At 42.4% G+C, this 24,440-nt stretch overlaps 1 protein-coding gene across 4 annotated transcripts in view; it reads right to left on the reverse strand.

Moving 5' to 3' along the window:
- Positions 1 to 2,396: 2,396 nt before the first annotated feature.
- Positions 2,397 to 24,440, reverse strand: part of KNL1 (kinetochore scaffold 1) — a 60,671-nt gene continuing 38,627 nt past the window's right edge. For all 4 annotated transcript variants that reach the window (XM_090033436.1, XM_090033433.1, XM_090033434.1 and 1 more), the window contains exons 14-26: positions 18,932 to 19,047; positions 16,119 to 16,209; positions 11,919 to 12,035; positions 10,539 to 10,626; positions 8,723 to 8,803; positions 8,263 to 8,302; positions 8,035 to 8,136; positions 7,437 to 7,537; positions 6,761 to 6,829; positions 6,508 to 6,617; positions 5,754 to 5,872; positions 4,546 to 4,668; positions 2,397 to 4,428 (exon numbers count right to left, since the gene is read on the reverse strand). In XM_090033436.1, coding sequence (XP_089889562.1) covers positions 4,332 to 4,428; positions 4,546 to 4,668; positions 5,754 to 5,872; positions 6,508 to 6,617; positions 6,761 to 6,829; positions 7,437 to 7,537; positions 8,035 to 8,136; positions 8,263 to 8,302; positions 8,723 to 8,803; positions 10,539 to 10,626; positions 11,919 to 12,035; positions 16,119 to 16,209; positions 18,932 to 19,047 — 1,254 coding nt within the window. In that variant the 3' untranslated portion in view covers positions 2,397 to 4,331. The remainder of the gene's footprint in view (positions 4,429 to 4,545; positions 4,669 to 5,753; positions 5,873 to 6,507; positions 6,618 to 6,760; positions 6,830 to 7,436; positions 7,538 to 8,034; positions 8,137 to 8,262; positions 8,303 to 8,722; positions 8,804 to 10,538; positions 10,627 to 11,918; positions 12,036 to 16,118; positions 16,210 to 18,931; positions 19,048 to 24,440) is intronic.

The raw sequence follows: 24,440 nt of genomic DNA on the forward strand, positions 1-24,440 counted from the left end.
ATAATTTTCTCAGATACTTTATAGCAGGGGCTGGCAACCTTTTTTAAGCTGTAAGCCAGACCAACCAGGTCCCAGTCTGGGTTGCTCTGCACACCTCAGCAGTGGGGTGCTTGCCCTGCACCCCTGCCACAGCCACACGTTGCTTCTTGAAATTGGGCCCACATTGATGCTTCTCCCAGCCTCCATTCACGAGCTGCAGTGTGAGCACAGCTTCCAGCTGGAGGAGCTGCACCAGGGCCAGGGAGCTGGAAGTTACTTCCATGCTGCTGCTCCTCCTCACTGCCCACTCCTCTCACCCCCATGCAGTCATGGTTTGGCTAGAACCTGCACTCAACATGGTAGGTTTGTGGAGGGGGAGGAGCAGTAGTGGCATGGGCATAGTTTCCAGCACTCCAGCCTCAGCACAGCTCCCTTCTGGAAGCTGTGCCTGTACTGCAGCCTTAGTTGGGGTGGGGGGGGGGAAAGAGGGGTGGGTAGCAAGGGAATGCAGAGAAAAGCAGCAGCAGCAGCAAGGGCACAGCTTCCAGCTCCCCAGGCCTGGTACAACTGATTACTCAGCCCCAGCACAGGCATGGTCCGGAAGTTGCTAACCCTTATTTTGTAGAATTGTGCATGCAATGCCATGACTAAACAATGGACCTAAGAAGTGCAACTGCGTGTGTGAAAATCTTTGGAAAATGGGTTCTAATTGAATGTATCCTTGAAAATGAACATAATTCTAGGACGTATAAGGGCTATTCAAAAAGTATTAAGACTGATGTTGTAGGAAATAAAATATTTTATTTACAGGGGTTTCAGCTTAATCTGCTTCAAAGTATGCTCCTTCTGCAGCCACATTTCTCCCAACGTTTCTGCCACTGATGGAAGCACCTTTGATAAGCAATTTGTGCAATCGCTAAAAACTGTTCAGTCACATTTTTTTTCTAGTTTACATATCACAAAATCTTCTTCCTTTCAAGGTTTTCTTGAGTTGACAGAAGAGAAGAAAAAAGTCACATCGGGCCATATCAGGTGAATATGCAGGCTGCAGCACTAGTGGGATACAGTGTTTGGCTAAAATTTAGCTAAAAATTGCTTCACAAGCTGTGCTGAGTGGGCAGGTGCGTTGTCATGGTAAAACATCCAAGAGTCAGACACTCACTTTTCTGGTAGTTTCATTCCCAAATCGCCAGTTAGAATTGAATGACATGAACCAAAGAAAAATTTCAACTTCTTCTGCCATCTCTTGGACAGTCAATCACCTATCATTTTGAACCAAACTGCAAACTGCTGCCACAATTTCAGAATTTCATGATATTGAGGGGCATCTGGAATGTTTACCACTTTTGACCAATGATTGTCCTCCTCTAAAATCAAGAGAAGGACACCACCATTCAAAAAATCTTGCACATCTCACAGCGTCATCACCAAATGCTATTTTAAGTCATTCAGATGTTTCACTTGCCATTTTCCTGATTTTCATGCAAAATGTAATGCACACGCATTGTTCTGGATACTCTGACAGAACGAAAGGGGATGCGAGACACAAACGATCTTACTTCAGCCACTGGCCACAGAAAACTGGGGAAACACTACGAGCTGCAAACTGGTCCAGAGGAGTCCCAACATGACCAGACATGCAACAAAGCCACCCCCCCCCCCAATACTTTGCACTACAAATACACATTCAGTCTCAATACTTTTTGAACAGACCTTGTATATTATCTCAGTGGACGTCATTAATTCTTTGCGATCTTGAGAGGTATAGTCTGAAATCTTGAAGAAATCTAAAAATTACCTTTGAATGATAAATGCTGTGAACATCAGCTCCTAAAATACTGGAGGAGTTGATGTAAGTGTGCCCATTATGAACAGTTACATTTAAAAACTGGTACTGCTTTACTTACACCATACTTGCGTTCAGTTTTCTGTAGGTGCATATTTTCTCTAACGCCAAGTCACACATCCACAGCAGACAATGACAGCTCTTCTCCAGAAATACAGAATGCATGATCTGAGATCTGGCAGTCTTCTGAGATTATTAATGTCATCTCCAACAAGTGTTTACTGTCATACAACATAATGCTTTATGAAGTATTGCAACAGCACTCTCTGCTGGTTAAAAATAGGAGACATCAATTTGAAACCAGGTGCTACATCTGAATCCTTTGCCAATTTGGTTTTGAAGTCTTTTTTCTGCTTTTCAAATATTTATTCTCCTATAAAAGTCTTCTATAAGGAATAGAGGTGATTTAGAACATATGCAGGAGAAACGAAAGTGTCATCAGATATTATTGCTCTATTTTTTTAGATCACCAACAATTATTCCAATGTTAGTAGGTATTTTCTCAGACAAATCAAATTCAATACCTGGAGTGTCTGTTAGTCATTTTCTTTTTTCATTTGATAAATGTGAGAAAATATCAATTATTAAACTTTTAATTAATTTTTACCTTATAGAAGGAAAATTGAAAAACCCAAATAACTTTATAAAAAACTTCAGTGTTTACACTTCTGAAAGCACTTTTTAAAATTCTTATATTTTACAAACATATAGAAACTGTCAGGCACCTAGAGTGGAGAGCTGAGAAATGCTAGATCCTTCAACACCATACAAACAGGCCATAACCACAACAGCTCCCAACAACTTGGAGGCTGCTACATCGCAAAGTCAGATTAAATTGAAACGTTCTAGGGTATACAGAAAGTATTCCAGAAATTTGTTAACTTGACACTGGAGAATTTAGTCTCCATGTACAAGTTTGCTACAATACTCATTCTGCGCTCTAGTCCATTTACAAGAACTTTGGAGGCAGAAAAGATTTCAGACAGCAATTTCTGGAAATGTATGTATCAACTTCTACACAGCATTCAACAGATAAATTAAAGCTAAAAGAAGCAACCATGTTTGCTAAGCAAAGGCTATATTTCTTTATTCTGCTAAAGGTTTGGAAAAAAAGGAAGAGGAGGTAAACAATACTGTACGTGGAAGAAATATAAATGGATGATGTTTTTTTTAAAACAGTAATTGCTATAAAGTAGCCTTAAAGGCAAGAAGGCTATGGGTAGGAATTTCATTAAAATTACTAAAAGGATTATTAGGAAGTTAATGAAAGAATTAAGAACACGATTAAATTTGACTGAAATATATTTAAAGGAGCTGCTTGGTTTAGAGACATCAGCGCATATCACAGTACTTTAAGTGGGATGGAGTACATTTAACTGGATTTGCTGGATCTACTATAGCCATTTCTACCAATATTGCAGCTAAAAAGAACAAATTCAGTTTGGGATTCTGTTCAAGCAGAAGAAGATTTATCTATTTAATGAAAGACGACATGGAGTTTCTCTCCAAGGAAAAGGTGTTTTTCAAGCAAGCAGCAACAGAATGACCAATAGTAGAACCTTGCCTGATAGACCTAACATTTTTCAACATCTCCTTATACCAGGTAACCTGCTGAACATACAAAACAAAAACATATTATTTACATCTATAGTTCTCCTGTCCCTTTGTGGTATACCAAACTTAGCCTTAGTAAGTGCCTCACAACATTGCATTTTACAAGGGTTTATATACAGAATAATTAGAATACTGAGATCCACAAGGGCAAGTTCCCAGTTTGAACCTGGTGGCTTTGGATTGTGCTACATTACAGAAATGGATGGTTAGAGACAGGGACCTTCTCTAAAGGTAATTCCTAGCTGTGTGCACGTTGTTTAATTTTATATGTTATAATTTCATGAATCAGTGGAACGTTTTATTTCTGTGACTTGGGAGGCAGTCTAGTCAGCTAATTGATTAAACTAGCTGTATTATCTTGGGGTTAACAAAGCTAACATTAGTGGCAGTAACTTCCCGTCTTGTAAACCTTGGAAGATGCAGACAGCTGCAGTACATAAGCCCTTACAAGAGCCAAAGCAAAATTAAAGGGGTTACATGAGCTTGCCTGTGACAGAATGTAATGAAAGGAACCACAGTTAGCAGTGACTGGAAGAACCAGGGGGAAAAAAAAAAGGAGAAAAGCAGGACAGATTTATGAAAGCCACGTGAAATCCTTCCTCCCTGGCTCTCCAGAGCCTTCTCCATTTCCTCAGGATGCTTTGACATACAAGAGAAGTTTGGCATCTCAACTGGAATCTTATTCCAGTGTTTTAAATATTAGACAACATCAAAATCAATTGCTAAATTGGATTCTCAAAGCACTAAAGGAAGCTATAAAACACTGAAATTCTGTTTCACAGTTAACAATATTGAAATTAATCAGCTGGAAATTCCTGTAAAGCTGAAAGCAAGGACATCCAGTTTGACTAGAGTTGTGAGTGTAAAGACAGTAAATCATCAGAAGCCCCGGTTATGTGAACAGTTTATGGTGAATCAACTTGACCATTCTCCGAAGGTAGTTGGTACCCAGTGGCACACTAGATACAACAGCAGAAATTTCATCTTGGCTGGAAAAAAGAAAAATATATTAGGGGAGCTTCTAAGAGTATAAATTTTACTCCCTGTCCTGAACCTTTGAAGCTAAAATTATTCAAGTCCTTCATGGGCCTGCTTGTTCTACTCACCTAAGATTCCCAATGAGTTTTTGGACAGTGAAGGGCAGAGGAGCTGATGGGTAAGTGGCAGACAAAGAAAGCATCACCTCAAACTTTGCAAAAGCTGTAGAAGTGGAGAACAAAAGCTTCACTCTGAATGGAAAACAAAATGCACGCAACAAAAGGTTAGCTCAGGACTATATCTTTGAATGTCTGTCTTCAAGAAACTAGTAGCCTCCCTTTAATTTCTGAAAAGCACTAACAGTTCATCTATACAAGTAAAGTTGAAGAATTACTTCCATTACAAGTCTAATTATAACCCCCAAGTTTTCCCCACAGAATAAACCAATGTGCTTAAAAATTTAACATGTCAAAATTCATACCAGAAAAATTCTGCCCCGAGATGGGAGAGGATGAGGTAGGAAAAGATCCAGAAATTATATTTGTTTCCGTCAATTTTTTAAAAATTATTTCTTTATACATCTGTATAAAATTTCTCTATACATCTGTAATTCTAAGGTTTTTTATATATCTCAGGAACAGAACTACCATTCAGTTTGCTTTTGACATGAGGGAAGATGTTTGTGAAGGAAATTACAGAAATAATTACAGCCTGATTTCTCTCTGGTTTTCCCAATAAGGTATGCTGAGATGAGAGCTAATTTGGGGATACAGAGGCAGCAGCTGACATTTGAAAAAAGGGAATCTGGAAAGGAAGAAGTCCTTGCCCTGCTTGGTCCAGTCATGCACTATGGACAAAGCAGGAACTAGGAATACGAAGAATTATCTTGCTCAAAATAAGCTTTAACTGTAGTTTTTTTCCCCACCTGACTGAAGCCATTTTAAGATTATCCTTAGTTTGCTGATTTACTTTCTTTTCATACCAAGCTTGAACTCCTGTTTTTGAGTCACTGTATAATGCTTCACCCTGGGCCAATGTTCTGTATGGAGATAGGCATCCAAATAGCATGCATAAGCCAAGTGGAGAAAGTAGTGAATGATGAAAGATTATCATCTGATAATGAAAAATGGGCTGTATCCTCAAGCTGTTTATTTCCAGCTATGCTGATAGTAGGGGTGTATTTATTTATTTTAAAGGTGTTACAATTTTGTAAGAAAAGTGAAGTTCAGAGTCTCAGCTGGCTTCCATAAAGACAACTGGAATAAAATACTTTGTGAACATTCCCTGTTCCATCACAAAACACCTACAAAGAAGCTTAAATTTTTAAATCACTCACTTTGTATCATCCACTTCTGTCTTCAACAGATTAAATTTTCCTCCCCATTTCATCAGAAACTCAATCTCTTCTCCTAGGAGTCGACAGCGACACACCACCAGAGAGACCTCACGCAGCATCTAAGCGGACAAACAAAAAGTGATTGCACTAGAGCTTACTTGTGAACCGTGGGACATTTTAAACTGCTGTTTTACTTTGAAAAAATACATGCAACTGCTAGATCTAAACTGTAGGATCTGAAAATAAAATTGTTCAAGTGTTAATACAGCATCTACGGTCCAAAGTTTGCCCTACATTATGGTGGTATAACCTTTCTGTTGCCAGTGGGATTCACAGGTGTTAAATGAAGGCTATAGTAAGTGTTGGGATTGAAATCATCAATTCTTTTGTAGGAACCAGAAAGGAATGCAAGCTCAATTTTTATGTGATTTTGTTGACTGATAACAGTAGAAAGAACTAAAAACTTACTTTAGTCAGGAAAGCAAAAAAGATCAATCCATGAAGGAAAAGACTGAGGAAAGTACAATTTTAGAGTCACCATTCAGATGAGAAGCAAACATGTTACTGCATGTTTTATAATGATTTAGTGGAACTATAACCTTTAGGACTGCTTTCCTTATGGAAAAGGCTTAAACAGTAAGATCATTAACAAATAAAACCTAATAAGCTACTTTTCTAATTGTCAGTTTCTATGCATTAGGCAGAAGGGATTTCATGCTCTTCTCACAGCTTTATAATTTAGCAGCTTCATTACCTGGGGTACATGGTTTAATGTTGGGCATTTTTCCTGCCAGGATTTCTGGCTTTCAATAAACTGGAAGATCAGCCTTTTGACTAGACATGATGAAAGTGGAGCTCTCTCTTCTGTAAGAGAAAGAGAGGGAAACAGTTTACACCATTAGCGGATATCTTTCTGGACTGTCTGGGAATTTAATTGCAGATGAGTATGCAGATTCATCCCAGAAACAGGCAAAACCAAGGCACAGAGCACCATTTGAGAACCTTACCATCCAACAAAGATTCAAAGCTCACATCAACAATCTTTTTGCAGGGCTTTTCATTGAAAAGAGTACCATCTGAAAGAGACAAAATACACAAATGCATAATTGTTCTGTGCTAGACTTAATACAGTCACCAGAAACGACCTGAGCAGGGTGCAGGGCCGGGACAAATCAGCCCATGCAGGGCCCTGACCCTGCTCCGATCCCACGAGCCCTGGACCTGAAGAAGCTGCCGCCGACATCGGTAATGGTGGCATCAGCGGTTGGGGGGTGGGGTGGTAGCCAGCAGCTAGACATGGAGCCACTGCTCTGTCCAGCTCCACGGGGTCCCCCCAAAGTGTGGGGCCTGGGGCAGTCACCCCAATTTGCCTGCCCCCCCGGGATGGCCCTGAGAGTCACCCATTTAACTACCAAACACCTCATGTTTCTTCACATCTAAAATAGTCACCCTCCCCAACATGTTTCAGTCATTTGATTAAAAAGTACATGCACCAACCCTTCAACCCATAATTACATTTAACTTCTCACAGTCTAAGTTCTTACTCCTCATTAGGTTTTCTTTTTCTCCTGCGGGAGTAACTACTACCATTCAACCCAAAAGATGTAAACCAGATCCAATGAGTTTCTGTCATGTAGCTAAATTTGAAAGCCAAGGAAAAAACCTTTTCCTCATTTCATTTACCTATTGGTGGTCCAAACCTGAGAGTGAGTTCTATAGAATCATAAAGGAAGGTGAAAACTGCCTGGTGGTCACTCCATTCACTGATCTCCCACTCAGTGAAGCTAAAGAAGAAAAACCTTAGTTATAACCAAAATAAGGAGCTAATTCTCTAAAACAAAAAGGATCAGAGCACAAGGTGCATGTATACCATCTACCAACATAGAAACACTTAAATGGCAACTGGATATTTCACTTCCTAATGGAATATTGTGTTAATTGGAAAATAAATATAGCTCCACAGGAAACCTTGAAATGTCTGTCTTGTTAAGGAATAGTACTAAATCATTTTGGAAGGCTGGGAATGATGAATCTATTAGAGGAAAAGTGAAGATTTTGCAGTGACCCGTTAGCCATTATTAAAATCAGCCCATTACAAAGCACACTACATTCACTGCAGTTTTATTGCTAATCCTATATTGCTAGGAGATAGGCATCTAAATATAACAAAAATTAATACATTAGTACTACCATCATTGGGGGAGGAAATTAGTTGATCTGCAACTTTAAAAACAATTAAAAAAAAAAATCAAAAGCTGAAGACCCTTTTTCCTTTCCTTACTTGTATCTTTCCAAGAGTTCCTGACAGTCGTTTGTTTTCTTTTTTAGGTGTTTTATCTCAGCAAGCACCTGCTGCTTCTCAGCCTCCAGGTTTGACAGATCCCTGTGGAAATACAGCAACAAGATTAGATGTTCCTGGAAAGGCAAATAACTCCGATACAAATGCTAGAACCTGACTGCGTGCACAGGATTTGAAGAGCTAAAAAAAAAACACTATTTGATGGTCTACCTTTGAAGCACCTCTTCTTGGGCTTTGAGATCTACCAGCTCTAAATAAAAACAAAAATAAAAAGATATGAGAAAGAGAATAAAAAACAGTATGAAAAAGCCAGTTTGGTTATGAAGCTGTGGTTCTTAAAATTAAAAATTCCACTGAGGGTAATTGCCCCTCCTACATGGTCAACAAGAAGTTGATAATTATCCAACACTTAGAAAACAATATACTGTAGCCTGTAAGTATTGTGTTTCGCTCTGCATCAGAGTTTTTATTTTCCAGCAAAAAGGCAGGAAAATGTAAAAGGAATGGTTTATGTGAATAGCTATTCCCAGCCCAATAGAAAGAGTCATTTTTGAACCAGCCTAGTGATTACATTCCTTTAGGGAGTAGATGCAGGAGATAACAACCAAAAACACTAAACTAAACAGTTCCTGACCCCAGAACTAATAACAAATACAACTGGTCCTATTACCATTCTCAGAATTTCTGATTCTGGATTTCCACTCTGACAATTGATCATCATTCTCTGTGCCATAATCTTCCAAGTTAGTACCTAGGGGACAAAGAATGTCATCTAACACTTCTATCACAAGGCAAGCATTTCTTTTATTGAACTAACTGCATAGTTGGGATGGAATTAGACAAGTAATCTAAAACACACTTCTAAGGCAGTGGGGGCCAACCTTTTTGACAGGTGTCCAACAAATTAGTCCCATCCCCTCACAAATGTCCTTCTGGCCCCCTTCCCCTGCCCGATTGGCTGCTCTGCTTTCTACTTCCTGCCCTATCTGCCCATCCCCGCCCTGGTCCATCATGTGCCACACACAGAAGCTGCCCAGGCTACTTATAGCATGTGTGCTGCAGGCTGGCCACCCCTGCTCTAAGGCACTGCAGGGCCCCTTTTGAGAATGCAAACTATGCCTGAATCAGTCACCCTCAACATTTTGGTTTCAATTGTTTTCAAGTATTAAAACAGAACTTCAATTTTGTAAAAATGACAATTGAGCAAATGAGACAAGAAACCAGCAGCTACATATTAAGCACACAGAATTTTAGATAGTATTAAGTTTATGGGTAAAGTCTTGTTTGTGATGTATCCCATTTCAGCAATTTTGAAACTCAGTCCAATTTTTTCTTGGCACACCAAATAAAAATCAATTCTAAAATTAAAATCAAAACTGGTTAATTAGGTTACGTTTACATTGCCATTCAAAGGGTGAGACTTCTCTAGATGTACTTAAACTACCCTAAGCACTGATAACAGGGTCATTTTGTCAGCACAGTGCTCAGCTTAGTCTTCTTGTCCAAATGTTCTGCCAGGCTCCTAGGCAGTTTTTGCTACTAGTGCTGAATCATTTGCTACTGATTACACTTCCCAGAACCAAAGCTAGTTACTTGGAAGTAAGGTTATGTACACTGTATTGCCTGAAGGCTGAAAAAAGGCTATGCGCATACCTGAAGTATGCATTTACTTAATTTTAAGGTAAGCAATGTTCATTAAATACACAGCACTGTCCTCCTGCAGTGTTGAGAGCCATGAAAATGACTAGCTCCTGTCGTTTTTCAGGGCTTCTAATAGCAGCGCATTGACAGGTGCTTTCCTGTCACATTTCCTGGCCCAGCTGAAGAGGGCACTGGATTTACCTGAATCCAAGACACCTTTTCATTTAAGATGATCTGCCAATAACTGGATTCTATATATAGAAAACATATACATTTCTTCTAAGTTTCCATGCACAGCAGGGGCATCAATGATATGATCAGTGGGCTGGACGCAGTCTGTAGAGTTGTATCATCCAACCCGCAGTGCTGTCTGCTGCATGTAGCACATGATGGCCCCAGCCCTGCATGCACATATAGGGCCCATCTGGTGAGGACTGCATATGGTGGGGGGCCTGTCTGGGGCAAGTGCTTGCATGCAGCTCCTGCAGTACACTGGATTTGGGGCCAGTCTAGATTGGGCCCACAGACTGGCCCTGCATGCCAGAACTAGCACACTGGGTCAATCTGGCATAGGTGCACCATGCAGTGTGTGCTCTTTACCAGCCCCTCCAAACAGTGTGCAGTGTGCTCCCCAGACAAACCCTACATGCAACATATGGGGTCAGGGTGGGTACATACTGCATATGGCATGTGGGGCTCAAGCTGGCAAGCACGCTACAAGCCCCTCCTACTGCCTGGTCTTTCTGCTATTTGTACCCCCTTCCACCTGCACCCCTTCACAACAGATTAGAGCTGTCCACAAACTGGTAAATGAAAATTCTTGAGACAGGATCTGAAATGCTTACTTGTTTCCAGAGCAAGACGACAGTTATCCACCTCCTTAAGAAATTCATCTACTTTTGCCATTCTTGAATGCAGATTTTCCCATTGGACCTAAGGGGAAAAACTGGATATTTATATTCTGTACTGCGTTTTCACAAAACAGGTATATTTAAAAAATACATCTCAGTTTACTAGAACCTTGAACTGATCTTTGTTTGCTAGGAGCTCGACCAAAGCCAGTGCAATCTGTCATATTTGGATCTAGAATGACAGATAGCAAGGCAAGCAAAGGATGGCAGACAACACAGCCTCTGTCATCTTCTCTTCTTGGGCAAAGTGATTGAAAAATTGAGAGAGAAATTCATTAGCAAGATAGTTTTCTCAAGCAAATGATAACCTTTCGACCCTTAAGGCATATACAGTTTTCTGGGATGCCCTTCAGAAGGGAATAAATGCTTCATCTCTCTCATTGGTGGCTTACACCAGCGTACTCCTTTAAAAGCTTTCTATGGCAGTGCCTGTCATTGCTACTGCATTCACTTAAATTTAAGACAACTTCAAATTTAATATGGTCTTCCCAATAATTAAATTCTATGCATGGAAAATTATAAGTTTATTATAATTTGTCATCTTAAAATTCAATTTGGGAGGGGGGGGGCAAGGGGCCAGAACCCCTCTTGCCCTCCCTGCCACCTGTCCCCCCCATCACCATCCTGATGCTTCTACCCCATAACCTGTGTAATCCCACTGTTTACCTTCTGCTGCTCTGCTTTGGCTATGGGGCAGTCAGTGGTGGCTGCCTTGGCCAGGGAGAAGCAGCAACAGCAGCTCTGGCTGGGCCAGGTCAGAGGAGCTTGAGCAGAAAGTAAGCAGCAGGGGGAGGGCAGATTGTACGGTCTCTCCTGAAGCCATACACACATGGATCTCACCCCACACTGCATGGTCTACCTTCACTCCCTCAGGCACATACCCCTTAACCCACTCCACAGGCCACCCCAGCCCAGGGCAGGTGGCAGCTCAGCTCCAAGCCTAGGGCCAAAGTTGGAGCTGAGCTACCACCCACCCCAAGCAGGTACTCAGATCCAAGACAAGACTTCGCCCCCCACCATGTTGTTTGAGGAGAAAAAAAAAACCTGTCTAGGATTCAAGTAAATATAATTTTTTTTCTTACAATTTGTACTCCAGAAGCATCTAAAAGTCCAAACCAAGATCAGACTTTTGCTGTGTAAGAACACGGAAGGACAACTTCTGACCCCAAAAGTTACAGTAACAAAATGAACACTTACATTAAAATAGGTACATGCAGAACTTGCACATTCATATACACATTTAAAATACAAATAAAATAAACCAGGAATCCCTACTGATTGCTTACAGTATTTTTCCCTTTACTACCAAATTACCTGTATATCCTGCAACAGTTTGCCATACAATTGCACTTTCCCATTGTGCGCCAAAACTTTGCTCTTCTTGGTAAAATAGGATTTCATTTTGTTCAACTCTGCTCCAAAGTTTTTTAGCTGCAATGGATAGGAAGAATAGGCAAGATGAAGGAAAAGGTAAAATAGCTCATTGGGCAAATTCAGTGGTATAGTAGCAACCTATATTACAGTTACAAAGGGAATCAAAACTGCATTCAAAGTTTCCATTAAAAAAAAAGAAAAAAAAAATCAAGCTAGATTACTTACCAAACAAAATTGTCATTGTACACCTGCACAGATTCAAAAATTATAAATCATTTATTCAAATATGGAGTAACATTAAAAAAAAACCTATGCAGGCAGTCCTTGACTAAGTCGTTTCGATTTAAGGCGATTCGCACTTGCGGCACTCTGCCATTTACACCCATGTTATTACTTATGGCGCTGGATCCTTGCACTTAAGGCACTACAGGGAAATTTACAAAGAGAAAGAGAGGGCAGCAAAACAAACATCCCTGGATCAGTTTCTCAAAAAGCCATCAAGTGGCCCTAAGTCTCCCCAAAGAAGCCCTTCTGAATTCCATGACTCTGATGAAGATGTTCCTTCACCTTCTGATTAAATACAATTTTATGTGATTAGTTACTGTGTTGCCCTGTTTAATCGATTTATATATAGTACACTTTAGAAGGCTTTTTACTGTACAGTGTATATCATTTATAATTGATTAAATAGTTGATTTAAATATGGTGTTTATGGTCATTTCTATAAAAAGGTGGGCATCAGGCCCTTGGTCAGGAACTTTAACCCCCTACTATAACATTGTTTCTATGGGAAAATCAATTTAGACTTGCAATGCCTTTTCCAGAAATGTAACCTGCCGTAAGTGCAAGGACTGCCTGCACTCATGTCTCAGTCAGAGTAAGAGATACTTCCAGCACACAAAAGGAGCAATTTATTTATTCATTTATTTTGAGAGTTGCTTGCACTTGTTATTTGAGCTGCTTAGAACAATATTGATCGCCACATATGAGGTCACACTTAATGCTCACAAAACCCTGGTTATTTATATCAGTGGTTCCCAACCTGCGGACCAGCATGGAACCAGGATGGGGTGCACGGAGCATGCTGCTTCTCTCTCAGGGCTGGCCTGCTGCCCAGCTTTAACCCCACATGTGACAGCTGGCAGCAGAAGCTGCTCACCCAGGTGGACAGACAGGGGTCCGAGCAGGGGGCTTGGGCCATAACCTTGAAGCCAACCCTTCACAGCCTGGTACGAAGGGAACCTCTGATTTATATTACCTGGGCCATGTAAAAGAAACAGAAATTTTCATATTGGATCTGTATGACATGATCAAAACCAAAAAGCTCAAGGAAAGCAACCCCCCCTTTCATAGATGGATGCAAGATAGTTGGTGTCCACAAGAAGCCTCATTTTAAATCCCTTATAATTCAAATTTGGATTAATCTCAATCCAAAAAAGTTAGCTTTAACTGGTCGCTCTGGAAAGTTTTTGTCCATTAAAATATTTTGTCTCTCTGAATCCTGATAAAGACCTTCACATTAACAACCTTCTATCACAAAGAGCTCTTGTGTGAAAAAGTATTGCCTTTTATTAATTTTGAATGTCACTTCAAATCACATTGAATATCCTGATCTACCAACTCAATACCAGTTTCTATTTTAAACACTTTGGTCTTGTCCCTCTCTCAATCCAAATGTTTTCATCCTTTTATAGAAAAATCTTTTTGTAATCTTTTCTAGAACGCAACTAATTTACTGTATTTCCTCCAATCAGCATGGGAGAAGAGCCCCTCCTCCTATGTTCACATACAAGAAAACCTCACTAAATATGTTGCCTATTGTGGTAGGGGATTTGGTCGGGCTTCTGGCCTTCTTGACTAGGAAGACAGAGATCAGAAGTGCTGATACTGCTTATTTCAGTTATATGTTCTGAGATAAGGAATCCTGCATGCCTTGTTTTGTCTTGATATATTACCCTGTCCACAGATGTTTTCTTTAAGTAAACTATCTGTATGCCTGTGTGTGATTTGCCACTGTTTTGTTTCTCCAAGGCTGTATTTTTTTTCTCTTTCTCTGTCTTCCATATAAATATGTTTGTAAACTTATAGAGTTCGAGACAGTATAGCCCTAAATAAAGAAAAGCTGGCTCTGTCAGTTCTGATTCAACCACAACGCAAAGTTTGATTTCTTCCACGCTATCGTTAGCAAGTGCTCGCTAGTAGAAACCAACTGTAAAGTTGATTGAATGAAGCCCACACTGAGCATTTCTATAAAACACATGATCTATAGTGGACAAACATTGCTGTTAGGAACTTTTTTTTTTCCGCATGTGTGCCTGAGTGTGTGGTCCTTAAAAAAAAAAGGGGGCAGTTGTTCCTGGAGGTACAGTGCAGCCCATCTGAATAAATTATAGTGCCCATTATGCTCAGTCCCCTTTATTGCCAAGTCTTTTTCAACTCATGGTGAACCAGTACACTGAATGCATTTCAACTTCATTACTGCCCCAGCTGAGCAGTGCCTTTCTTTCCCATTTCCAGTTATTCTAGTTTGTTCACCAGCCATAAATGTCAAGCAAACATCACCCAATGTCTGTGTAAATGAGAGTCTGTCGCCCACCGCTGCTCCTCACATGTGACTCATGTGATCCCACCCTGCTTGAGAGGAGCCAGACCTTGCACTTCATCTGCATGTATATTTTTGGAGGATCCCAGGACTTGTGACGAGAACACCTGGTTTTAGTTATAAAAAGGAGGGCTAACTAGCATATGGACCCCTTGTTGAGGGTATCTGGAGTACACACGCATACCAAACAGTTCTGGGCTGTGGAGTCACCATGGCTTAAAATGCTGTTGACTCTGTTGGGGTTCAGCCCAATGAACTATATCATAAATTATGAACTGTTTGGCTTTGGATTATCATCATGTATGGCTTGCACTAAGTAGGTACAAAAGTACTGCCTCCAAAAAAGCATGTTTATTGAATATCTGTACTGAAAAACTTGCAGCAGTTTGCAAAAAAAAGTAAAATGCATCAATTCTGGATTAACTAAGTCTATAGTTACCCATAGTAATTTTTCTATATACAAAAATTAATACAGGTACATTTATTTCAAGTCAGGGTTTGCTGGTTCCTTGTTTCAAATTTGCCCCTTACTTCCACAGGCTCAGACAGAGCAAAGTCTGAGCTGGGTCTGACAGTAAGGAGAGCAGGGGAACGGACTCGTAGTGAGCAGCTGCAGGGGAAAGAAGTTGGGAGGGCAGAAGGCAAGGGGACCTCCTGACCTTCCCCAGCCACAATTTTCCTTGCTGTAGCAGGGGGAGGGGGCAAATTCAAGACAAACTTCCAATAATTAGATTCTATACCTGAAAAATTATAACAAATGTATACATTTTCCATATATAGAATCTAATTACTGGACAGTATTCTTAAATTCAGGATCACCTTACATTTGAGTAAATACAATAACAACTTCATCACCTTCGAATTTTGATATTTTGCCACTATTTCCTTTTCTAGATTAGGGAGGGTAGGGTCAAGCAGCTTGACACTGGCCCATGTCCCCCTACACCTTTCCACCCATGCTGCCTCTACCCCCCTGCCCCTCTTTCCCACCACCATTGTTCACCCTTGGCTCCAGTGCCACCGGCTCCATCCCTGCACCAACCTGGGACACAGAGCACATGCTTGCTCTGGCCACAGCCCAGCCAGGTAGCAGCAGTAATTCTGGCTGGGCCCTGGAGTTGGAGCTGTTGTGTTGTCACCACTTGTACAAGGTTGGAGCAAGCACATGGTCTGAACCCCAGGCTGGAGCAGGAACAGGGTCTGTGGCACTGGTGCAAGGGTAAGTAGCAGAGCCTGCAGGTTGTGGGGCAAAACATGGGGGAAGAGAGGCAGGGGGCTTAAGGCAGGCAACAGATGCCTGTCTCCCCTCCCGTCTCTTACTTGATTCTAAGGCAAGGGGCTTAATCTCTTACACTAAATGAGGAAAAACACCTTATCTTGAAGTTGAGCAAATATGGTATATTCCAGGTTTGTTTCCCATCTCTTAGCCAGTTTTAACCCAAAAACACTTTGCCTGTCACTCCACGGCTCTTTAAGGATGTGCAGTGCCCACTCCAGTTTTCCTAAGTATACATTTAGAATGGAAGAGCTGGCATTACCTCTTCATCAGAGCAGGTCCTCATAACTTCCCAAAGGCTCCTATTCACATCCACCAGAAGTTTATCTTGGTCAGATGCACGTAATTTCAGCCTAAAACATGAAAGAAAAAAAACAACAACCTGAGAAGGGACTTTTGCAGTCACACAGTATATACAAACAAGCATAGTAGAAGCTATTTTATGCAAGCTACACTCTTACTTTAAGCACATACAGAGATACAAACACTTTCTCATCAGAAGTCTGAGTGAGCAACCCTTAAAACCCTTAATCTGATAAGGCTTAGAATTGTTCAATCATAAAATGTGATGTAAAAATGCATTATTTTTACAGCTTTTTTTTTTTTTTTTTTTTTTGAGAGAGGGCTGAATGTTCTGGGTAGAGAGTTGAGGAAAGAAGATGGCATTGTGTTATGGCTGGGAAATTGTTAGGAGGACTTATACACTTTAGCCATCTAATTACTGTATGACTGAAGAAGCAGGTACTGGAAATATCTTGTAAATATGAAAACTTAAGTCCTTAGGATGCATTGCCACATGTAGATTAACTAGACACATTCTGAATAATTAGGAAAGATAGGAAGAAACATTTATGTCCTGTTCTACTTGTTATATTTGATAACCTTTGTTAAAAAGGCTCCAAAAAGGTTACGTTAGTTAACAATCATTTTTTTAGCTTATCTGTAGATACATCGGTCCGATATTGGCATCAGCACTGATATAAAGAAAATTAAGTGCATCGGGACTGTGGTGTCGACACCCACACAGTCAAATGGGTCGCCAACTGGCTGGAGGGCCGCACACAGAGTGGTGGTGGATGGGTCATTTTCAACTTGGAGGGATGTGGGCAGTGGGGTCCCCCACGGCTTGGTCCTCGGGCCCGCACCGTTCAACATCTTCATCAGTGACTTGGACAAGGGGGTAAAAAGCACCCTGTTCAAATTTGCTGATGACACTAAGATGTGGGGGGATGTGGGCACGCTAGAAGGGAGGAATAGGCTGCAGTCGGAGCTAGACAGGTTACAGGGGTGGGCGGATGAGAATAGGATGGGATTCAACACTGACAAGTGCAAAGTGATACACCTGGGGAGGACACACCGGCACCATACCTACAGGCTGGGGAACTCCCTTCTCATCAGTACAGAGGCAGAAAAGAATCTTGGAGTCATCATTGATGCCAAGATGAACATGGGCCAGCAGTGTGGGGATGCAGTCAGCAAGGCCAACCGCACCTTGTCATGCATCCAGAGATGCATCTCAAGCAGGTCCAAGGAGGTGATCCTCCCCGTCTATGCGGTACTGGTCAGGCCGCAGCTGGAGTACTGTGTCCAGTTCTGGGCGCCGCACTTCAAGAGGAATATGGACAACATGGAGAGGGTCCAGAGGGCCACTCGCATGATCAGGGGGCAGCAGGGAAGGCCTTACGAGGACAGGCTACGGGACCTGAACCTGCTCAGCCTTCTCTTGTGGAGGCTGAAGAGGGATCTAGTGGCCTGTTACAAACTAGTCAGGGGGAACCAGCAGGCACTGGGGAAGTCCCTGTTCCCCCGTGCACTACCAGGAGTGACCAGGAATAACAGTCACAAGCTGGCAGAGGGTAGATTTAGGTTAGATATCATGAGGCGCTACTTCATGGTCAGGGCGGCTAGGATCTGGAACCAACTTCCAAGAGAAGTGGTGCTGGCTCCTACCCTGGGGGTCTTTAAGAGGAGGCTAGATGTACGCCTTGCTGGAGTTGTTTGACCCCAGTCCTCTTTCCTGCCATGGCAGGGGGTCAGACTCGATGATCTGCTCAGGTTCCTTCCGAACCTAGAAACTACGAAACTATGGAAGTTGGCCTGATGAGGCTGATAAATGTCTGTGTGTGCGCGCAACTGCAGTGCAGCACATAGGCAGCAAGGAGAGCTGTGTGTAGCTGGTAAGTCTAGTGTGGTGGAAGGGTAGGGGAGAGGGAAAGGGCACTGTGGGGCAGATCAAGGCCCCTGCAGTGAGGGAGGAGTAGGACTGGGGCAAGCACTGCCCATCTGGGGTGCAGGACAGTCATAGCTCGTCCAGGGGGGTGGGGCCCACACGGGGAAGGGAGGTCACTCCCAGTGCTACGTGCACCTTGGGAGGACATGGGGGCACGTGTGCCCCCAGATCCGTGCAAGACACAGGCAGGGTGAGCTGCAGCTATAGGTTGGGGCTGAGACTGTGCCAGGTTCTTTCTGGCGCATGGAGGTTGGTGGGGGAGGGAGGGGGTTTGGTCAGGCTGCATTCAGGGCAGGTGGTGGTGGCACTGGGAGGGGGCTACAGCAACTTTGGAGGGGCTGAAGCCCCCCTGTAGCCCCTTCCCAGCACCACTGCCCACCCCAAGTGCAGCACGGTGCAGCCCTAGCCCTAGCCCACCGCTCCAGCCCACCACGCCCATGCCCCATGCAGATCCGGGGGCACAGACCTTCCACCCTCCCGTGTGTCCTCCCAGGGTGCACACAACAATGGGGGCCCCCCTACCATGGCTCCGTCTCATGCCCCCAAAATCTGATACATAAAACTGTATGATATCAGCCCCTACTCATCTGATACATAATGGAAAATGAAGCAAGTTGTTTTGGTCAATTCATCTCTAACCACAAGTTTCCTACCAAGACCTTCCCATACATTTAAATGATTGCTTGCTTAAGCAGACCAGCTATTATCTTGAATAATTTTCCTATGTGTTTTTGGAAAATAGTGGAATTACTCTTTTCAGGCCATCCTGCATGCAGCTAAAAGCAAGGTTAAGGGTTAAAAGCTAAAATACTAATATAAATGTTCAAATGAAAAAACAAACTTACTCATTGATCATTTGAGAAAGAAGCTGGCAATCTTCTTCATAAATCTTTAGCTTGGGGCGATAAATGTACTGGCTGAAAAACTGGTCCTCTGGAGTAGAAGTTGGGTTCATGGCATACTAGAAAGGACATGAAGAAGGAAGCTGAAGACTCCACTAAGGCATGCAACGCTTCAGAAGTACTAACCTTAAGTCAAATTCATGGGTAATAGTTTCGCAGATGTTACTGCAGGAGAAAATATCTGTGAGGGGTGGGCAGAAGCAGCATCCACTAAATAAAGTAAAAAAAACCCCAAGCTCTAATTGCATTTTATATTTCACAGACTTTTCTATATAATAATAGCTAAGTCATTTCACTTCTGTTGCCTGAATTTCCTCATCTTTCCAATAAGGGATACAGGCTCACCTTTAAGAAAGCATCGTGTACTCTAGGGATAAGCTTGCTATATGAAGTTCAAAGTATTATCTTTCTTTAATAAGTCGGCCCTTTAAATGGAGACAAGAAAAGCACCTGGACAGGATATAGGTTTATGGAACCTCTAGACCACAACAGGTCAGAATGTTTTTGATACCTCTGGGTTTGTCTTCTCAATTATGCAGATATTTGCACATTTAGTAGCGCTGATATTGTGTTACACCCTTCAAAGAATCTTGCCTCACCCTAGCTGAGAATAACTGCGCTAGAGAAACATAAAGGATAACATTTTCAAACAAACCTATGCAACTTAGAATTCAAAGTCAATGAAACTTTGACATTTTTAAAAATGGGACCTCAAAGTTTTGGAAGATTTTATTGGTAAAGAATTTGGGCTGTTCCAAGTTGAAGAATGGATGGAAATGACAGAGGAGGCTTTCAGTTTTAATGACAGTGATGATTCTATAGTGAAATGACTACATTAGCCATTAGGCCCACAACTCACTATTTAGAGAATACAGCTTCAAGTATGAAGAATTAAACTATAACAAAGTCTTGTTTGACCTTTACTGTAAGTGAAGTGCAGTAAAGGCTTCAAGAGACATAACATTTGCAACCACTTTAAGAGACAGATTTCATAAACACAAGCTGTGTCCCGTTAATGGGCAAACAAGAAGCTTGAGCAAGAGCCAGGAAAGAGCTACCACCCTTCTTTTTCTAATCAGTGCAGAAATCCAGAAGAGCTTTAAAAACAACTAAACACTGGTATTAACAGATATTTTACTAAAAATCAGTCTCTGTGGACCCTGAGGGTTTCTATCAAACTGATCTTCCCTCTTCACTTATTTCCCATTAGCTGTGGAATCAATTTTTATTTTCAAGATGTGCTCCTGGGCCCAGGATATCCAATAGATCACCTAAAGCTCCAGGATACAGACAAGGATTGAAAGCTTTGCTTCTATGACATCATGCAACTCTCTACAGAAGTAATGTTCATCTTTGCAGAAGACAGAACTTTCCTGGGGCTGGTTTGAGACTGCGGAATGAATTCCCCAGGTAACTAATGATAGTTTACGTGTCACCAGGTTCTGCTCCAAGTGCAAGGTGTGTCTCCTGACCTTATATTCTTTAACATGAATAGGTCATATCATGCATACTTGGTAGAGTGAGGGAACAACCAACCCAGAATATGTTAGTCACATTGCTTAATACACTATTATAAGAGTTCTGATGTTTAATGCACTATGAGAAAAAAAAACTCTAAATACATAGATATTGCTGTTGTGGATAATATTTTCATTTTATAGGAATTCTGTTCACTGCCCTTGGCACAAGAGCATTTCCTACTAGCACAGGCAATAAGAATCCAGGAACTAGAGGTGCACTGATATATTGATTGCATGTTGGACAGGCACTGATAAAAAGAAAATTAAAGTAACCAGCTATTGTCTTTTTTTGGCCAGTGTAGCTGATAATGTCACAGATAAATATAATATGCCTTCTTGCCAGGGTCCCTGGACGCCATGTGCACACAAGCAGCTGCAGCATGCACGTGGCTAGGAATGCAGTTGAGCAGCAAGGAGAGTAGTATGGTGAAGGTAAGTATAAGTATGTGGAGGGAAATGGGCGTGGGGAGGTGTGGGGGGCAGATTGAGACCCCCAGTGAAGGAGGGAGTGGAGCAGGGGCAGGGGGCGTTGCACATCCAGGGGGCTGGGTCAGGGAGTGGGATGGAGCTACGTGCACCCCAGGGGAAGGCATGGGGGAGGGCCATTTGTGCACAGGGCAGAGGCAGGCTGCCCAATGTGGGCTTGGGGCTCTCTGCTCTGCTGCCTTTGCCCTGGGAGTTGCAAGGTGGCTGTGCATCCCCTGCCTGTCAGTGGCAGTGGCGAGTTGTGCAGGCAGGGGACATGGCACGGCCAGCATGTGGCTCCCGGGGCAAAGGCAGCAGAGCAAAGAGTCCTGAGTCCACAGCAGGTAGCCCGTGTCCACCCTTGCCCCTCTCCTAAAAGTGTCCCGGTGCTTAAAAGTGGTGGTGGCGGCACTTGAACTAAAGCTCATTTGATGAGCTTTAGTTCAAGCACCCCCACCACCATTTTTAAGCACAGAGATGCTGATTCTCTGGACAAGCCACCTGTATCTCCATCCTGCTCCCCCCACCCTGGCCCCAGGGTCCCATTCAGCATCCTGGCTGGGCAGCACCCCCAGCCCCACTCCCTCCCTTACCTTGGGGACCTCAATCTGCCCTCTCCCTCATGCCACTTTCCCTCCACAGACTTACCTGCAGGGCGCTGCCCTCCATATTGCCTGGCTGTGCTCCTGTAAATCTATTATCCGATTGATATTGGCCAATATGCCTGGTGAATAACTGGCTATCTGTATCAGCCAAGACAATCTTGATCAGTGCGCCCCTACTAGGAACAGAAATTGGACTAGTAGACTGATACCAATGTATTTTATTTTATAAGTGTCAAGGCACTGCCATTTTACAAATCAAACTCTTCTTTATAGGATAGCTCTGTATTCATAATGACATTTTGCAGCAGCAGCTTAATGCTTATATGTAAATAAGAGTCTCACATGAATATGCAGGAAGAAAATTAGGAAGGCCAAGGTATGTTTTGAGATGTAAAGGACAAGGGATATAAAAGACAATAAAAAGGATTCTACAAGTATGTCAGAAGAAAGAGGAAGATGAAAAAAACTGTAGGTCCCTTACTGAATGCATAAGGCAATCTAGTTACAGATGATGCAGAGAAAGCTTAAGCATTTAATCCCTTTTTCACTTTTAGTCTTTCACATAAAGACAGCTACTAGGGGATGAACAGTTGGCAGCAAAGACAGGAAGGACACAAACATCTTAGGGTAATGGCAGAACAAGTTAGGGATTAGAAAAGCTAGATTTTCAAGCCAGCAGGGCCAGGTGGGATGTACCTTAGGTACTGAATGAGGTAATTTCAGAGCCATTGTCTATCCTCTTTGAGAACTCAAGGTCAAGCGATTGGAAAAAACTTTGCAACAGCAGGAAGTTGGCCACTGTGGTCCCCCTACTTTACTTGTGGTAGATTAGGAGCGTTATGTCTTGTGTTACAGGTGGCTGTGTAGTTTTGCTAATAGGTTAGTCAACATACTTGTATAGGATGGCTTGGACAGGGATAATCCTGCCTCATGAAGGGGGCTGAACTAGATCTCTGGAGGTCTCTTCTATACCTACTTTTCTATGATTCTGTGAAGAGGCCAAACAGATAGCCCATCTTTAAAAAAAAAGGAAAATCTGGGGAATTACAAACCAGTTAATCTGACTTTGATACCTGGAAACAACATAGGGCAGGTCCCCTAATGTGAAGCTACAGTGAAGTTTCCAGAAGAGAACACAGTGATCAGGAACAGCCAGCATGGATTCACCAAGAGCAAGTCATGCCTCAGCAATCCAACTTCCACCTAAAATAAGGTGACAGGCTCTGTGGGTGTGGGGTTGGGGAGAGGGACAATGGATGCAATGTACTGTGACTTTAGCAAGTTTCATCCACATTATTTCCCACAGAAGTCTTATCAATAAACTAAGGAAATACAGATTAGATGAAAGTACTGTAATGTGGATATACAATTGGCTGGATCACCATACTTAACAAGCAGTCATCAGTGGCTCAGTTTCTAGTCAGAAGGTGTTATCAAGTGTGGTTTCCCAGGGATCTGGCCTGGAATTCTTTAACATCTTCATTAATGATCTAGACAACTGGATTGAGTGCACAGTTAAATTTGTGGATGACACCAATTGTAGGGTGGAGTTGTTGACTTTCTGGAGGGCAGGGCTAAGATCCAAAATAACCTGGATACACTGGAGAAATGGACCAAAAATCAGTTCAGAAGAAATCCAACAAGGACAAGTGCAAAGTCCTACACTTGAGACAGCATAACTGTATGCTCAAATACAGATTGGGGAATGTTTCACTGTAATGGAACCAGACTTGTTCCATTACAGTGGAACATAAGCAGAACATGAACCAACATTGCAAAAAAGCAAACATCTTACTGAGTTGTATTAACAGAGGTATCTTTTGAAAAAAAGGGAAGCGATTCTTCTGCTCTACTTAGCACTGATGAGGAATTCACTTGGAATACTGTGTCCAATTTTGGGACCCACACTTCAAGAATGATGTGAACAGATCGGAAAGAGTCCAGTGTAGAGGGACAAAAACAATTAGAGGCCTATTAAACACAATTTATGAGGAAAGGCTGAAAGAATTAGTACTATTTAGTTTGGAAAGAGAAGATAAAGAGAGATTTGATAACAGGTCTTCAAATACCTACAGGACAATTAAAGAGAGGATGGAGAGAGTCTTTTCTCTGTAGCCACAGAGCTAGCAGCAGCGGCCTCAAACAGCAGCAGAAGAAACTCAGGTCAAAGATTCAAAAGGCCTTTCTGACTGAGGCTGGTCAAGCACTGGAAAAAAGTCTCCCTAGAGAAGCTGTGGAATCTCCGTCCCTGAAAATTTTCAAGGGGAGGTTAGACAGATATTTGATTGGGATGGTTTTGTCTGTGATGATCCTGTTTTGAGCAGGGGACTGGATTAGATTATCTGAGCCCTACTTTCCTATGATCCTATGCAGAGATGACCTGAACAGGGTGCGGGACCTGGGGCAAATCAACCTGTGCGGGGTCCCGCCCCTAGATGTAAGGAAACCAGTGATGGATTCAGCAGCGGGGCAAGGGGGAAGAGGGTGCGCCGAGCAGCCGGACATGAAGCCAGTGGCAGCACAGAGTCGACGTGGCCACTCCGTCTGACTTTGCAGGGTCCCCCAAAGCATGGGGCCCCGGGGCAGTTGTCCCAGTTCACCTCCCCCCCACTTCCCCCACCCCAGGAACAGCCCTGATCCTATGTGTTTGGACAACTAGGTTGCACTTCTATAGGAAAATCTGGTTAAAAGAATGCTATCTGATGCTTTTAAAAAAGAGAAAGCCAAAAAGGCAAGCTAGAGACCAGTTCCTCAATTTCAATATTTCAGGTGCAAATGCAATTGGCTATGCAGAAAACTGAAAATAAATCCTCTGTTGCCTGAAGGTTGTGCTGGCATGGAAACGTCTCAGTTCAGGTACCA

The sequence above is a fragment of the Crocodylus siamensis genome, chromosome 2, assembly GCF_052110815.1.
Source record: "Crocodylus siamensis isolate JL-2025a chromosome 2, ASM5211081v1, whole genome shotgun sequence".
Taxonomy (NCBI): Eukaryota; Metazoa; Chordata; order Crocodylia; family Crocodylidae; genus Crocodylus; species Crocodylus siamensis.